The 15,308-nt window shown below is 36.6% G+C and overlaps 4 protein-coding genes across 4 annotated transcripts; 2 read left to right on the top strand and 2 right to left on the bottom strand.

Moving 5' to 3' along the window:
• Positions 1 to 40: 40 nt before the first annotated feature.
• On the top strand, positions 41 to 4,050 carry LOC111704828 (probable flavin-containing monoamine oxidase A). The gene is made up of 7 exons (XM_023477189.1): positions 41 to 442; positions 1,189 to 1,353; positions 1,445 to 1,519; positions 2,043 to 2,104; positions 2,240 to 2,440; positions 2,511 to 3,243; positions 3,609 to 4,050. The coding sequence occupies exons 1-7, from the start codon at positions 266 to 268 to the stop codon at positions 3,768 to 3,770; spliced, it is 1,575 nt and encodes a 524-aa protein (XP_023332957.1). The 5' UTR covers positions 41 to 265; the 3' UTR covers positions 3,771 to 4,050.
• Positions 4,051 to 4,430: 380 nt separating this feature from the next.
• Positions 4,431 to 7,228, bottom strand: LOC111704847 (N(G),N(G)-dimethylarginine dimethylaminohydrolase 1). Its single transcript, XM_023477210.1, has 4 exons — positions 6,674 to 7,228; positions 6,337 to 6,458; positions 5,298 to 5,400; positions 4,431 to 5,231 (listed from the first exon to the last, which is right to left on the bottom strand). Exons 1-4 carry the CDS (start codon positions 7,145 to 7,147, stop codon positions 5,106 to 5,108), a joined length of 825 nt encoding a protein of 274 aa, XP_023332978.1. The 5' UTR covers positions 7,148 to 7,228; the 3' UTR covers positions 4,431 to 5,105.
• A 266-nt stretch (positions 7,229 to 7,494) lies between these two features.
• On the top strand, positions 7,495 to 9,029 carry LOC111704836 (translocating chain-associated membrane protein 1-like 1). The gene is made up of 2 exons (XM_023477199.1): positions 7,495 to 8,546; positions 8,819 to 9,029. Exons 1-2 carry the CDS (start codon positions 7,575 to 7,577, stop codon positions 8,999 to 9,001), a joined length of 1,155 nt encoding a protein of 384 aa, XP_023332967.1. The 5' UTR covers positions 7,495 to 7,574; the 3' UTR covers positions 9,002 to 9,029.
• Positions 9,030 to 9,681: 652 nt separating this feature from the next.
• LOC111704854 (uncharacterized) lies at positions 9,682 to 13,044 on the bottom strand. The gene is made up of 4 exons (XM_023477222.1): positions 12,798 to 13,044; positions 11,770 to 12,062; positions 10,950 to 11,106; positions 9,682 to 10,373 (listed from the first exon to the last, which is right to left on the bottom strand). The coding sequence occupies exons 1-4, from the start codon at positions 13,038 to 13,040 to the stop codon at positions 10,278 to 10,280; spliced, it is 789 nt and encodes a 262-aa protein (XP_023332990.1). The 5' UTR covers positions 13,041 to 13,044; the 3' UTR covers positions 9,682 to 10,277.
• Positions 13,045 to 15,308: the final 2,264 nt, after the last annotated feature.

The following is a 15,308-nucleotide window of genomic DNA, read 5'->3' as shown; positions in this document are numbered from 1 at the left end:
AAAGAGAAGGAATAAGTTAATTTGAAGATATTTTAGCGTGGTTTTCAGTTTCACAATTTTTGTAATAATTCTTACTGGTTCAAAATTCTCAAAGAAAACCATTTTGCTCCTAATATGTTCTGAAAAAATATGTTGTTAGAAACTTTTTCTTTACGCCTTCTTGTACATTAGTGGCATTAAGGTATTTTCCTCGGCATGGTTAAGATAGAGAACCTTGGTAGTGATCACATAAGTAAAAAAATGAAACTTGACTGTAAATGGGGAAATGAAAGGAATTTGTGCTTTCAGAAGAATGGAAAGATATGATGTTATAATAGTTGGTGGAGGTATATCAGGGTTGGTTGCGGCTAGAACACTGGTCCAACACGACCCTGGGATATCAGTTGCTCTCCTGGAAGGAAAATCTAGTCTGGGAGGAAGGATTGAATCCCTTCCAGTTCAGGTTCTTTACTGATCTGTTGTTCATAGAAACTTTTCCGAGGTCGTATTTGATAAGTAGTAGTCGATCTAAATAAGACTAGTTAAACTACTTCTCAAGTGAATTCTCGGCAACACTAGAAAAGTAAATCAATCTTCCGTACTTTGTTCAACCACTTCTCGGTCTACATTCATGCCGATTTTTCCAATGTCAAACATTGCCTGTAATCCCATCGACGGAACGATATCCGCAAAAAAGATATTACTAATGTAAAACTAAAACATTGAGCATCATTGTTTTATAGTACTGCTAAATATTTTAAGAAGTACCTCTGTACACAAAATATACTACTTGAAAGCAAATGTTTATTCCAATACATTAAAGCTCGGGCGTGATTGGAAATACAAGTAAAGGAATCGAGTCTTTGCCACAAGCTCAAATTTACTAATTCCTATATCTAACGAACCTGGTGTTGTAAACCTCTGATATTTTAAACTTAAATTATTTGATCTAACAGAATTCATAGTTTGATGTATCTGAGGTATATGACATTGGGTAGCAAAGATATAGGAATTAGAAAATCTCAGTTTGGGGCAAGCACTCAATGTCTTTGTGTTCATGTGTTTTTCTGTATGCTCGAGCTGGAACACTTGTCACTTTTTATGAACGTGTTCTTTAAATTCAGATTTTACGTCTAAACGAAATCTTTCCCAGCTCAAACTTACAGATCTTTACTCTTAACTAAGTCGTAACAAACCCTTTTTTATAAGGTTGAAGACAAATCCATAGAGGTTGAGTTTGGAGCAGAACGGATTGTTACGTCACAACAGTATATCTCCGGTTTGCTCCGGGACCTGGAGATTAAAACCAACCCTGCCCAAACCAGTCTAGGACGACACACGATACAACTACGGAACAAAATCGTCAGAAATAAGGTTTGGGAGTTCTAGTTATAAAAAAAATGTTAATTTAAAGATAATTAAACCATTTTTTTTCTGGAATATTTATTTTTATATTTGTTTGTAGAGCTGCAGTTTTTCCTGGTTTCATACTTTGGAATTACAGAAAGTTCTCCGAACCTTGGAAATAATGTGCTCGAAGGTAAGAATAAATTATTTGAAGATTAAGGATTTTTATGTTTAGATGTTCAAAATGATGTATAATTTTTGTCCATGGTTATTTTTCATGTTCAGGTTTCTGTTTCTAAACTCATATGTCAATATTTGTTTTGTTTCAAGTACTTAGTTCATTCAGAGCTGGGAACTTGTGTGTTGGACACTGGACGCTCATAATCCTGATCACTTGTTACCGATTTCCACTCTGGGGACTTTCTTCATTTTAGTTCTCACTTCAGGGTACAATAATACACTGCGGATATCGAATAAAGATGGAATTAATCTGCAGATTACCAAAATATATCCACAATACAAAAGTTCCCAGCTCAGGTTTGCTTCTTATGTTCAGGTTTTTTTAAAAAAAAATACAGGCGTGAAATTAGTTCTGTACAAGGTTTGCTTTTAAGCTCGGGTTTCCTTGCTTATTATCAGATTTCTAATTTAAGTTTCAATTTATTGTGTTCAGGTCTCCAACATCATGTTCAAATGAATTAAGAGATTTTTTTCAGGTTTGCTTGTTGGATCCCTATGGAGGACGGGGAGGATATACTTGGGATAATATTACTTTCAGGTTTCAGTTTTTAAAGATTTTCAAATCATTTTTATTCAAACAAAAAATATTAAAATTTTGTTCTATTAATTTGATTTGCCTTAGTTATCCAACTTTACGAAAAAAATTTATTAAATATTTTCTAAATGTATTTAGCTCTTGGATTGAAGAGAACTGCTGGCAGCAGTCTGTCAAGGAACATATTGGATCCCTAGTGAGAGCAGTACTAGGAGTAGAACCTGGACAAGTTTCTCTTCTCTTCCTTCTCCTTGTGGCAGGATCTAGTGGTGGAGTTATCTCACTCTTTTTCTCTCACAAGGTGCTGGTGGAAGGAGGAACAGGAGGAATTATTTCAAGGTTAGGCATTTATTTAACTTCCTTTTCATTTTATTTTATTTGTTAATTGTAAAATAGAAAATTGTTTCAGGTTGGAGAAAGAATTGGAAAATAAAATATATATGTTTACAAGTAAACGAGTTAAATCAGTTGAACAATCCGACTCCGGGGTTCTGGTGAGTACAGAAGGTTTGGATACATTCAGAGCGGAAAAACTAATAATTTGTATTCCTCCGTCTCAGCAAGGAAGGATATCATGGAAACCGGAGTTATCTCCACTCAAATCCTTTGTACAGAATTCAACCCCGATGGGACATTTTATTCGGTTTGTTATTCCGTTCTCCCGAGCACACTGGGAACCCCTGGGGTTGGCTGGAACTGTGTTCTCTAGTGGAGGTAAACCCAGAGCAGGGTGTGAGACTGGTCCAGTTACTCTAGTCTTCCCTCATATCTCCGGGTCCGGTTCAACACTCTCAGGATGTGTCGGAGGAAAACCAGCGGTTCAATGGGAGACTAGATCTGAGGAAATGACGAAGGACGCGATCATTGAGAATCTATCAGAGCTACTTGGCTCATGGGTTCATAAAAACAAGGGTGTGTATATCAAGACCTGGAGAGGAAACGGAGTAAGTTTTGCTCCGCCTGGAATAATGCACGCCTGGCCTGCAGTACGGATACAGGAGGGAAATCTTCATTTCGGAGGAACTGCTGCAGCCACCAGCTGGATAGGTTCTCTAGAGGGAGGAGTTCAGTCTGGTCTGAGAACTGGGTTAGAGGTTCTTAGATCCATCCGTCCTCAGAGTTTAACCGCAGAGGATTTACAGGTCAGCAAACTCTGATTAATTATTTATTCAACGTATTATTAAAAGTATTGTCTTAAAATTAAATATGCCATGATTGTTCAACATTAGTACCCCTATAATAAATATCAAGGATACGATTGTATAACTCTTGAATGTGACACAAGATTTATTTAGTTCTGCCTTGGAACATTTTTCTGGAATATTGCTTTGTTTTGGTTCAAATAGTTTTTCCGACATTGAACTCGTGTTACTATGAATTCTAAGGAATTTCTAGTCTTCACATAAAATATACATTTATTTTTAAGGTTTTTCTCAAGTTTGATTATTATGTTCGCAGTTTTTTTATGACAATCAAATCCAATGATCTGACCCAGTTTTTATTTCAGTTTTTGAATGAGTTTAGTCTGGATAACCTGGATACTAAGTCTGCTCCGACACAACATGTTTATCGTTGGACACTTTTCCTTCCTCTCACGTACCTTGTTCTCATGTACGCAGCTATTAGTATGAGAAATAAATACTCAGGACTCTTGATCCCGTTCCATTAAACTTATTTTCAAATACAAGAAACTGGGAACTGGAGCATCCTATTATACGCGATCTATTGGTCTAAACTTATGATATGATTAATAAGAGATACAGCGCGTCCAGCACAAGTAATCCTAAGAAGAGGATGGATATGACCAACGGAATATTTGATTTGGGATCTTCATTAGTACTTAGTTAATACTGTATACAATAATCTTTATCTATCAATATTTACAAATTGTAATGTTTAGTAAAACACTGTTAAAAGTTCCCAGATTTATAAAGTTAAACAGTAACAGAGTTTTATTTTTAAGTGAGTTGATTAGTTAGCTTCCTATTATAGTAATTCATTTATTCTATTTAAGTACTTTGTAATCTCACGTGACCCTCCATTTAATAAAAAAGAAGAGAGGCAGGTCCCCTTCACAACATCTTATTTAAACCTCTTTCCAAGTAAAGGAAAGGTCTTCTTTATTTAAGAAAGTGTCGAATTTTGCTAATTTACTTCATTGTTTCTGCATTAAAATTCCTCAAGTCACTTTTATACAGAGACCTTAATTAAAAAGGAATCAATTTTTCGTCCTTGATCAGATTTAGCGGGTACCTTTGTTAATTGGACAGGTCATTCACTGCCAGTGTATTGGATATTTAAACTAGATATTCTTGTAAAATTATTCAAGTAAAAAATAAATTCAAGATATATTTGATGGTATATGCTAAATTTTGTGCACTGTACATACATGCATTTATTAAAAAAAAGTGTAAATTTAAAAACATGGCAGGATTTAATTGAGAAAAAGTAGCTCTGCTTCACAACAAAAATACAAATATTACAGATTACAGACCAAAATCACAACAAAAATCTGCTATTTTCACAAGCGTGGTCCCTAATAAAGGTTACAAATTAAATTTTAACTTACATACGACTTGGAAGCAATGCAAGATTTTAAAGCTAATATCAATTTTGTGCTCGTTTTCATAACTGACGACAACTATTTTCTGAATTAAAGAAAACTAATGGACATTTTGAGTTAACAGGTATACTAATAGCACCCAGACATCATAGAATTAACAAATAAAACTAAATACTTATAAAATATTTTTTTGGTAAATTATTATTCTGAAAGACATAACTATAAGCTAAACATAAATATGCATAAACTTAATGTTTTTGATTAGTGAATTAATTAGGGAATATTTGATAAAAAGGTCAATATTGCACGACAAATCTAAATGATAAAAAATGTGAGATTTAAAAAAACAAACAAATTAGTTGTTAGATTAAAGATGGCACACAACATGGAGCTCCAATAATGCAAGCGCGAGATTCCTCCTTTTTATATTCTAGTTCTGGACTAGAGGGTTCGGATAGTTTTAGATTTCTTAACCAGGATACAGACAGATGTAAGTCCTCGGCCTGTTTTCTGGAACTCGGAGAGAGAAACCGAAACCTGAGGATAATCTACCCGATCCGTAAAAACCTGAACAAAAATAAAACTTACTTCCTAACCCAGATAAATAATAATGATTGAGAATATATTCAGTACCTTAGCCGACTCCGGAGCTTCAGTAGAAACTATGTGAATCAGGGTTCCATTTACAAACAGACAATTTGCAGCATCCTCCTCAGGCAGGGTTAAGGTTTGGTACCTAGCAGATACACTCTTAATAACCTAACCTAACCTATAAACTGGCAGATAAACCTTCTAAATCCTGATAGATAAACCTTCTAAATCCTGATAGATGAACCTTCTATATACTGATAGATAAACCCTCTATATACTGGTAAGTAAACCTTCTGTTCCTGGTAGATAAACCCTCTATATCCTGGTAGATAAACCCTCTATATAATGGTAGATATTCCTTCTGTATCCTAGTAGACAAACCCTTTACATGCTGGTAGATACACACTTTATATCCTGATAAACTTTCCATATCCTATCCTAGTAGATAAACCCTCTATATCCTGGTAGATAAACCCTCTATATCCTGGTAAATACACCCTCTATATCCTAGTAGATAAACCCTTCTATATCCTGGTAGATAAACCCTCTATATCCTAGTAGATAAACCCCTCTATATCCTGGTAGATAAACCCCTCTATATCCTAGTAGATAAACCCCTCTATATCCTGGTAGATAAACCCTCTATATCCTAGTAGATAAACCCCTCTATATCCTGGTAGATAAACCCTCTATATCCTAGTAGATAACAACCCCTCTATATCCTGGTAGATAAACCCTCTATATCCTAGTAGATAAACCCCTCTATATCCTGGTAGATAAACCCTCTATATCCTAGTAGATAACCCCCTCTATATCCTGGTAAATACACCCTCTGTATCCTAGTAGATAAACCCGCTATATACTGGTAGATAAACCGTCTATGTACTGGTCATAAACCCTATATATACTGGTAGATAAACCCTCTATATCATGGTAGATAAACCCTCTATATCATGGTAGATAAACCCTCTATTTACTAGTAGATAAATTCTCTATATACTGGTAGATAAACCCTCTGTATCCTGGTAGATTACCCCTCAGTATCCTAGTAGATAAACCCCATGTATTTGTATCCTTTTACCTATGGGACGCTTCTCTATTAATCCTCTTGAGTAAGGTTTGAGACGTATCCCCGGAACTTATACTCAAAACATTCGTCCCAGCCAGAGTAATCCGATCCCGTAATCTTTTAGACCCTTCTAACTAAAAGAATAATCTGATTATTGAACAAACTTCTGATATTTGTGTTTATAAAAAGATCAAAGATTTTGAGTCATAAATGAAAAGTAAGAAGAAGTTGAATGAAGTACGGATAGTGAAATCTAATGTGGCTGAGAGTGTACTTGAGAAATAGTTCAATTAGCCATATTTAGTCCGTCTAGTTCTAGTTGATAAAATCCGACCCAGTACAAGCATACCTTGATAGGTGTGCAAGGATACTCTGGCCAAGTATTGGCAAGGATTATTGCTCCTTCAGTATTCGTCTCCTTCCCAACTCCGACAAAGAACTCCTTCCCCGTGAACAAAACATCGGAAGCATTGAGCAGTGCTGTAGGAGAGTCTAGCTCCAAGATTGTAAATCCCAACTCCTTCTTTAGAACTGCTCGGACTGTTGCTACATCATTAGCTCTGTCTCCGCTAGGTTTACATATCAGAGCTAAACCTTGCAAAACCACGGCACAGTCGTTGATGAAAACTGAATTCGGTGATTCCTCGTCGGGTGGAAGCTCAAGGACATCAACATCTAGGACCCGGAGACATCGAACCAGGTTCTCCTGTTGTTCCCGAGCCCGATCTATGTCGATACAAGCACCGTCAATTGTTTGAACGGATTGGTATGATGAGGGTACCCGTGATATTAAAGCGTGTGTGTATTTACCTAAAGTCGGCATGCTCGATAAAGTTTTATTTTCCTTTAAACATCAGAATTCTTCCTTTGTTATTAAAATATAGTATAATTTATGTGCAAGGACTCATAACAAAAACCACTAAAACGAACAAAGGTCGTATTTACTTGGACTGAAGGAGATATCTTTATTAATCTTGAATACGTTCATCAAAATAGTTAAAATTTATAAAAATAAAAAGAGGTAATTTCAGATTTAGTATGTCTCATCCCAAATCTTTGTTGTAAAGTTAGAAAACGGGAGGAATTAAAAGAGAATGTTTTCAATCTGAACCTAGCAAAGACGATCTATTCTCCGGAGTTCTATAACTCTAAACCGGTTCCCTCGGTTACGTATCATTTCCGGCTGCAGGTTGTTTGCTGACTTGGACTCTGCTCTTGACACCGACCAGAGCAACTGTCTGTTTCCAACCATGGTGGCGAAAGGGAAAAAGTCTGGAAAAAATCCTCCTGTGTTCAGCCATGAATTCATAATTCAGAATCATGCAGATATCGTATCATGTGTTGCGATGGTGTTCGTCCTTGGACTTATGTTCCAGGTGAGCAGTCCTCTTGCTACGGTTTTCATCGCTTTGCACCATAATGTCTCCGTACCTGTTGAAATACAACCCGGAGTTACTCAGGATATGATCCACTACACCGCCGGGTTTAAGGATATCCCCGCCGTATTCTTCTATCTCCTGATCGCCATAGTGATGCACGCCATCATCCAGGAGTACTTGCTGGATAAAATCAACAGGAAGCTCCACCTCTCGAAGATCAAGCACGCTAAGTTTGATGAATCTGGACAGCTTCTCAGCTTCTATCTCATCTCTTTGTTCTGGGCTGGAGACATCATCTACAGGGAGAACATGATGAACATCGCATCCCTCTGGGACGGATATCCACACAACAGCATGACCTTCATGTTCAAGTTCTTCTTCATCATCCAGATCTCCTACTGGCTCCACGTCTTCCCTGAGCTTTACTTCCAGAAAGTGAAGAAGGAGGATATGTCCGCAAAGATCCAATATGCTTGTCTCTACCTAGCGTTCATCGTACCAGCTTACATGATGAGGTTTACACGTGTTACCATCGTTCTTCTCTTCATCCACTATCTGGTAGAAGCAGTGTTCCACGGATGCAGGATTCTAGCGTATGCGGAGAAAACCTCCATCGCTAAGACCATCTTTAAGATCGGAGATCTGCTTTTCGTCCTGGGACGGTTTGCTAGTGTTATCCTAGCTGTGTTGACCTACTGGTACGGACTAGCTAAGGCTCCCCTGGAGGAACAGGTTCTGGATTTCCAGACAGGAAATTTCAACACTGGACTCATCAGGCTCAACTGTCTTGTTGCTGTCTGCGCCCTGCAGGCCTTCCTCATGTACAAGTTCATCATTTTCCAGGTAGAACCATATTAGATTAGAATAGAACCTCTTCAGAAAGGGACTAATCACTTAATTTCCTTGAACACTGATTTTATAATGTTTATATTTTTGTATCATGATGTTAGAGATCTTTGATATTGCTTAACAATTTTTTTTTGTCTTAAGTTTTAACATCACAGGTGTACAAAGATATAAATATTTAGAATAATTAGAATTTAGGTCTATTTTTTTTGTATTAGCGTTCTGAATTTTTCTATTTTTTTCAATTACACATTTTCTTATTTGTGCAGGCCCAGAGGTTGAGAGAAGCTAAGTCCACCGACGTCGCCGCTGCAGCCCTCGCCAAGGCCAAGAAGACACAACAGGAGAGAGCCAAGGCCAGAAAGGAGAAGAAGGGTGTGAAGGAGGACGAGGATGACCTACCTGAGGTTGACCAGGCCACAAACAAATCTCTCAGACAGAGAGTCAAGTAAAGATTAAGTTTGGATATCAGAGCATCACNCCCTCCTTTTGTATTGCTTGCTCATGCCCCCTGATTTGATCCAACTAAGCTCAAATTGTAAACAAAATCCTTCTCTTTTAAACGCTTAATTATTTGTGAATTTCGGCATGAAGTCCTCCTCGTACCCAGCCCTGACTTTTTCTCCCTGAACTGTTGGATGTTTCTAATCGTTGTTATCAGGATACCTGAAGTTTACTTTTGACATTCTTTGCATTTTTAATTCATTGAAATAGAATGTTTTTTATGTAAACCAAAACTACTTCTTCTTCCATGAGACGAACATGTCTATTTTCCTAAATTTATACAATATTTTTATATTTAAAGCATTTTAATATATTTTTAAAGCTGAAAGATCGGCAGCTATTTATCCGGTTTTTATTTTCTCCGGGTTATTGATCTTCTCTGCCTAGCTCCTGGGATTATGTATTTATTGGTTTGTGTGAGTGGACACTAGATACTAGAGCTCAGATCTATTTGTTATGTTGTTGTCATTATCACTGGTTGTATCAGCGGTACAAGTGTTAAATATTTATGTTCGTAAATAAAAAATTCAAACATATCTTTGCTTTCTTAAATTTAGGTGTTGATATACAATTTATGTAGTTTTACTCGCAGAGTTGTTCATAATCTAAATCTTTACAACTATAAGTGTTCAATTGTAAAAAATATATATTTCGTAGAAAAAAGTAACATTTTATGCTGACATTAACTCTGTATCGTCACACTTGAGCACTAGTACATTTTCGATTCGAATAATAAACTTCGGAAATAATACTGGTAAAGAGAATTTGAATAAATCTCTTTTTTCAAAAGAGTGTCTTTAAAAAACTAGACAGCACGTGATAGATTTAAGGGTTAAGGTAGAAATGCAGCATGTACATATATAAGAAAAGTTACGGCAAATTTAAGAAATTCCAACCTAAAATTTTTAATGCAAAAATTTTGATACTATGAATGATCCGATCAGAAATATGTTCAACCTTGTACAGATTTTTCTGTTTATTTACAGGTATGAATAATGAATACACTCACTATTCTTTTTTCACTGTTCGTTTAAGAGTTCTGGCATATTCTGACTAGCTCTGAACCATGGAATATGAAATGTTTGCAGCAGTTTCTGGAATATCTAATAGTTTATCTATCTGCTGAACAGGAGCAGCAGGGGGTGGAGGAGGAAGGAGAACTATATCTATCTGCTGAACAGGAGCAGCAGCTCAAGCAGGGGGTGGAGGAGGAAGGAGAACTATCTAATCTATATCTATCTGCTGAACAGGGACAGCAGCTCCAGCAGGGGGTGGAGGAGGAAGGAAATCCTCGTCTGTCAGTTCCTCAGCATTCTTTACCTAGAATAAACACAAATATTATTTTCAGATTCTACAAATCAAAATTACTAGTCCTTCGCTAAAAATTGTCTCCTCTAGTTATACCACTCTTTATTAATCTCTAGTGAAAGCCACTCAATATTGATATTTCATATAAGATTAAGTCTTTATTAAGGGAATTTAACGGAAAAACGTGGATGAATAAAAAATGTTAATATACAGGGTGTCACTTTACAAATGAAAATCAAGTGACGACTTCGAAATTGTCCTTGCAATACCTAACTTCAAAAGCAAAAATAATGTGTGCATTAAGTAGTTTTTTATTTAAACGGTAAAAGGATTTTTTTTAATATTCTGTAAGACTGTGTCTTTAATATCCATGCAAAAAGACACTAGAAAGGAACAACTGTACTTTGTTTGTATACAGGAATTTTCTCATTTTATTACAAAATAACAACAACAAACGCGCAACTCTTTCTACGGATTAGCTTTCCTAATAAGCAACACTTCCCCATACTTAGCGTTTACGTTAACAAAGACGATCACGTTCGTCACTGAATTTCTTGGTTCATTGGAACACCCTGTAAACCATCTTACCAGATCGTACTGCTCTTTGAACATCCTTGGCTCGACGTCGTAGACCTGACAGACCATCTTCAAGACGTCGGACTTCTTGACCTCAGCCTCTGCCCTGTCTCCCCACTCATACTCGTAATATTCCTTGTCAGCCTCTGCACCCTGCACCTTAGACCGCCTAAACAATAAATATGTAGTTCACTTTCATCCAGGGGTGTATATTTTCTTGAAAAATCATTTACCCCTCACTTAAAAACAGGTTTTATCCGCTGAACTGGGAAATCTAAATCATTTTTAGGAGAAATAAATGAATTATTAGGTAAAACGAATCAAAAATGATTTTTTAAAATTTCATTTTTTCTCCAGAGCATCAAAAGTATCCCCCCCCCCCAAACCTTTAAAACATATACCCTTACAAGAGTGCTTGGGATCCGGATCGGCAAAAATTATGCGGATCCGGATTCAATTTCAACCAGAAAAGTGTTCACTCTAAAACACACATACACTGAGATTTGACAAATATTTAAACATGTCAAAGAAAGAAAAGAGGGTGCCTCAGCTTTAGAATACTTGTTAGTATACCTAAAATGAAATAAATAAGGTCTACAAAATTGGGTGGTTCGAATATAGAGATTTGAAAATCAGAGTTTATGGCAAAGACTCAGTTCTTTCAGACATCGTTTTCTTAACATTAGAAGTATTATTCGTTGGTGTGCATTATTTGATTTATAAATATTTCAACACAAATTAAAACTTTTCCGAATCTGTTAAAACAAATTTAAAAACCATTTAATTATTTACGGTTATAAATCAAACATTAAATAAACTTTTTAACACCTACCGTAGGTAGTGTTGCTTCGAGACCAGGACGTCATTGACGTACTTCTTTAAGTCCTCGTCATAGAGGTCCACGAGGTCTCGAGAGTTCTCTATTCCCAGTCCAGCCAGGAACTTGAACAAAACGTCCTCGGACACCTTCCCGTTGTTCATGAAAATAAGACCGAGGACGGTGAAGATAATTCCCATCTGTCCCACCTCTTTCTCGGAGAAATCCAGGAACGGATGGTTTCTCTCCGCCTCAGCCAGTGCATTGGTGAGGATGTAGTGTCCTCTCTTCTCATCCATTTCTCCAACCTAAGACGTATAAATAAGATCAAAGACGCGTAAAAATAGAAGATTTCAAGAAAACGGAACCAATTTTTTTGCCACAAACTCTGATTTTCGAATACTTTGCAACCCAATATTGTAGACCTTTGATATTTTAAACTATGCATTCTGTTAGGTCAAACAATTTAAGTTTGAAATAACAAAGGTTACACCATAAGGTTGTAAAGATATATAGCGATAAGAAAATTTGAGTTTGTGGCGAAAATTCAATTCCTTTGCCTTTGTTGAAATCGTACTAGTTTGTTTATTTATTTATATTCACGATGAATTAGGATATTGAAAGTTCATTCCCATTAATTTATTTTGATCAACATTCTCCAACATCAATATCTTTCAGACAAAAAACATGTTTGACGAGAAATTACCCTCTTCGAATTCCGATCAATAATTTTAGAAATAATAATATATTTAACCTTTTAAGATTAATTCGTTGGCTTTCCCAAAAAGCATTTATTGAACTTGGCGAATCGGAGAATAAAAGTTTTGATTTAATATCATTTGAAGAACATAAACTAGATTTCATCCCATTTGGAGCTTGGATAATCTTATTGTGGGGTTCGGACGTTGATCTGTGCGATGCAGACCTAAGTTCAGACGAGATTTTGTTGATTAGGCTTTCCTCCCTGGCTCGATAAATGTAAAAATTGCAAGGAATAGGAGGGGATATTTCACGAGAGATTATCAAGACTTGAGTTTACTTACCCGGATCCCAAATGTGTCTAGTAGAATGTGTGCAGCACGGTTGAGAACATACTCCTGAACCTGACGATGCTTTTTATTTATTTCACAGGTTTTCATCAGATCTAGACGTTTAATCACAGACTTCTTCTGATCAGCAACTAGGAGGTAAAAGGTGGCGTCAGATATCATTTTGTCCACGTCCTCTTCTGTCAAATTGTAATGTTCGAAATCAAAAGTGATAACACCGCCATCTCTTTCAGCCATTTTTCTGAAATTATAAAAAAAAATTTACACCTTTTTTTGCCAATTCTGAACGTTTCTGATTGAATTTTCGAGATTTCCTGTTATTATGATTTTGAATATATTCAAGAATATATAATATATATATTTTGTCTCCACTTTTTGGGTTTGGAAGGTGGTCCGGCCAAAATAAAAATTCCCAGTCTTTACAGCCTGCTTATTTATCAAGATATTCTTAGGAGTTTAGTTTGATATTCGACAGGAATTAAATAATTCTTACTTTAACTATTGTCTGCTAGTAAAATTGAATGAAACCGTAGTGTACAGTTTCCCGCAGAGTTTACTCAACGACGACATTTTAGACTACAGGAACCTAATATAGGAACCTGGAATACAGGAAAACAGATGTTGTATTTTTCGACCTACACAAATCCGCTATACTCCACTTCTGACCTACGCCAAATCCGCCATACTACACATCCGACCTACTAGCACGTGGTTTTACAGCTGCTACATGGACATGTGGCCGCAGCGCCCGTCCCCTAACCTTTCCTAGCAACGGCGCTCGGCCCCCTAGGCTGTCCAAGCCGCAGCTCGCTCGATCCAGAAATTGTCTTAACCTAACCTAACCCTCAAATAATACAAAAATAAACAGCTGGCATAGATCCGATATTGCAGTATGTCGGAAAGTTAGTAGGTCCGAAGTTCAGTAGGGTAAGTAGGGGGGGATGTTGCGTATAGACGATGTAACATTACCGGAAAGTATATGAACCTGGAATACTGGAATATATTAGGAACCAGGCATACAAGAGTATACTAGGAACCTGGAATACAGTAGTAAATATGTATCATACTAGATACCTATAATACGGAGTATATAATACTATGAACCAAGAATACAAAGAAACCTGGAATACAGTAGTATACTAAGAACCTGGGATACAGGAGAATAATATGAACCTGGAATACAGGAGTATTATGAACCTGGAATATAGGAGTATATTATGAACCTGGAATACAAGAGTATACTAGAAACCTGGAATGCAGGAGTATACTAGAAACCTGGAATGCAGGAGTATAAAAAGAACCTGGAATACAGGAGTATACTAGGAACCAAGAATACAGTAGTATACTAAGGACCAGGAATACAGGAGTATACTATGAACCATGAATACCGGAGTAAACTAAGAACCATGAATACAAGAGTATACTATGAACCAGGAATTCAGTATAATAGGAACCTGGAATACAGGAGTAAACTAGGAACCTGGAATACAGGAGTATACTAGCAGCCTGGAATACAGGAATATGAACCTGGAATACAGCAGTATACTAGGAACCAAGAATACAAGAGTATACTATAGGAACCATGAATACAAGAGTATGCTAGGAACCAGGAATGCAGACGTATGAACCTAGAATACAGGAATATACTAGGAACCTAAAATATAGGAGTATACTAGGAACCTGGAATACAGAAATATACCAGGAGCCAGGAATACAGGAGTATATTAGGAACCTGGAATACAGAAGTATACAAGGAAGAATACAGGAATATACTATGAACCAGGAATACAGAAGTATACAAGGAAGAATACAGGAATATACTAGGAACCAGGAATACAGAAGCATACTCGGTACCCGGATTACAGGAGTATAGTAGGAACCATGAATACAAGAGTATTCTTTGATCCAGGAATGCATGAGTATACTTGAAACCTGAAATACAAGAGTATACTATGAACCATGAATAAGGCAATATACTAGGAACCAGGAATACAGGAGTATACTATGAACCTGGAATACAGGAGTATACTATGAACCTGGAATACAAGAGTATACTATGAACCTGGAATACAGGGGTATACTAAGAACCATGAATACAGGAGAATACTATGAATCTGGAATGCATGAGTATACTAGGAACCGTGAATACAGAAGAATACTTGGAACCAGGAATAATGGAGTATACTAGGAACCAGGAATACAGGAGAATACTAGGAACCATGAATAGAAGAGTATAATATGAACCTGGAATACAGGAGTATACTATGAACCTGGAATACAGGAGTATACTAGGAACCATGAATGCAGTAAAATACTACTGTAACCAGTAATTTAGAAGGAACCTGGAATACAGGAGTAATCTAGAAACCTAGAATACAGTACACTAGAAACCAGGAATACAGGAGTTTATTAGGAACCAAGATCACAGGAATAACCTAGAAGCCAGGAATACATGAGTATACTAGGAACCAGAATTGCAGTAGTATACTAGGAACCTGAAATACA

This window comes from Eurytemora carolleeae, unplaced genomic scaffold (assembly GCF_000591075.1).
Source record: "Eurytemora carolleeae unplaced genomic scaffold, Eaff_2.0 scaffold2, whole genome shotgun sequence".
NCBI classification, from domain to species: Eukaryota; Metazoa; Arthropoda; class Copepoda; order Calanoida; family Temoridae; genus Eurytemora; species Eurytemora carolleeae.
The sequence above is the reverse complement of the archived record's forward strand: the minus strand, read 5'-3'. Positions and strand labels throughout refer to the sequence as shown.

What these genes read in the sequence shown, in the direction of transcription:
- LOC111704828 (XM_023477189.1), top strand. Translation starts at nt 266, where the DNA reads ATGAAAGGAATTTGTGCTTTCAGAAGAATGGAAAGATATGATGTTATA. An exon ending in ACAAAATCGTCAGAAATAAG is followed by an intron (nt 1,354 to 1,444) that starts GTTTGGGAGTTC and finishes ATTTGTTTGTAG; the next exon opens with AGCTGCAGTTTTTCCTGGTT. An exon ending in TGGAAATAATGTGCTCGAAG is followed by an intron (nt 1,520 to 2,042) that starts GTAAGAATAAAT and finishes GATTTTTTTCAG; the next exon opens with GTTTGCTTGTTGGATCCCTA.
- LOC111704847 (XM_023477210.1), bottom strand. Translation starts at nt 7,147, where the DNA reads ATGCCGACTTTAGGTAAATACACACACGCTTTAATATCACGGGTACCC. An exon ending in ATCCTTGCACACCTATCAAG is followed by an intron (nt 6,459 to 6,673) that starts GTATGCTTGTAC and finishes TTATTCTTTTAG; the next exon opens with TTAGAAGGGTCTAAAAGATT. An exon ending in AATAGAGAAGCGTCCCATAG is followed by an intron (nt 5,401 to 6,336) that starts GTAAAAGGATAC and finishes TGTATCTGCTAG; the next exon opens with GTACCAAACCTTAACCCTGC.
- LOC111704836 (XM_023477199.1), top strand. Translation starts at nt 7,575, where the DNA reads ATGGTGGCGAAAGGGAAAAAGTCTGGAAAAAATCCTCCTGTGTTCAGC. An exon ending in ACAAGTTCATCATTTTCCAG is followed by an intron (nt 8,547 to 8,818) that starts GTAGAACCATAT and finishes TTATTTGTGCAG; the next exon opens with GCCCAGAGGTTGAGAGAAGC.
- LOC111704854 (XM_023477222.1), bottom strand. Translation starts at nt 13,040, where the DNA reads ATGGCTGAAAGAGATGGCGGTGTTATCACTTTTGATTTCGAACATTAC. An exon ending in TAGACACATTTGGGATCCGG is followed by an intron (nt 12,063 to 12,797) that starts GTAAGTAAACTC and finishes TATACGTCTTAG; the next exon opens with GTTGGAGAAATGGATGAGAA. An exon ending in TCGAAGCAACACTACCTACG is followed by an intron (nt 11,107 to 11,769) that starts GTAGGTGTTAAA and finishes TTTATTGTTTAG; the next exon opens with GCGGTCTAAGGTGCAGGGTG.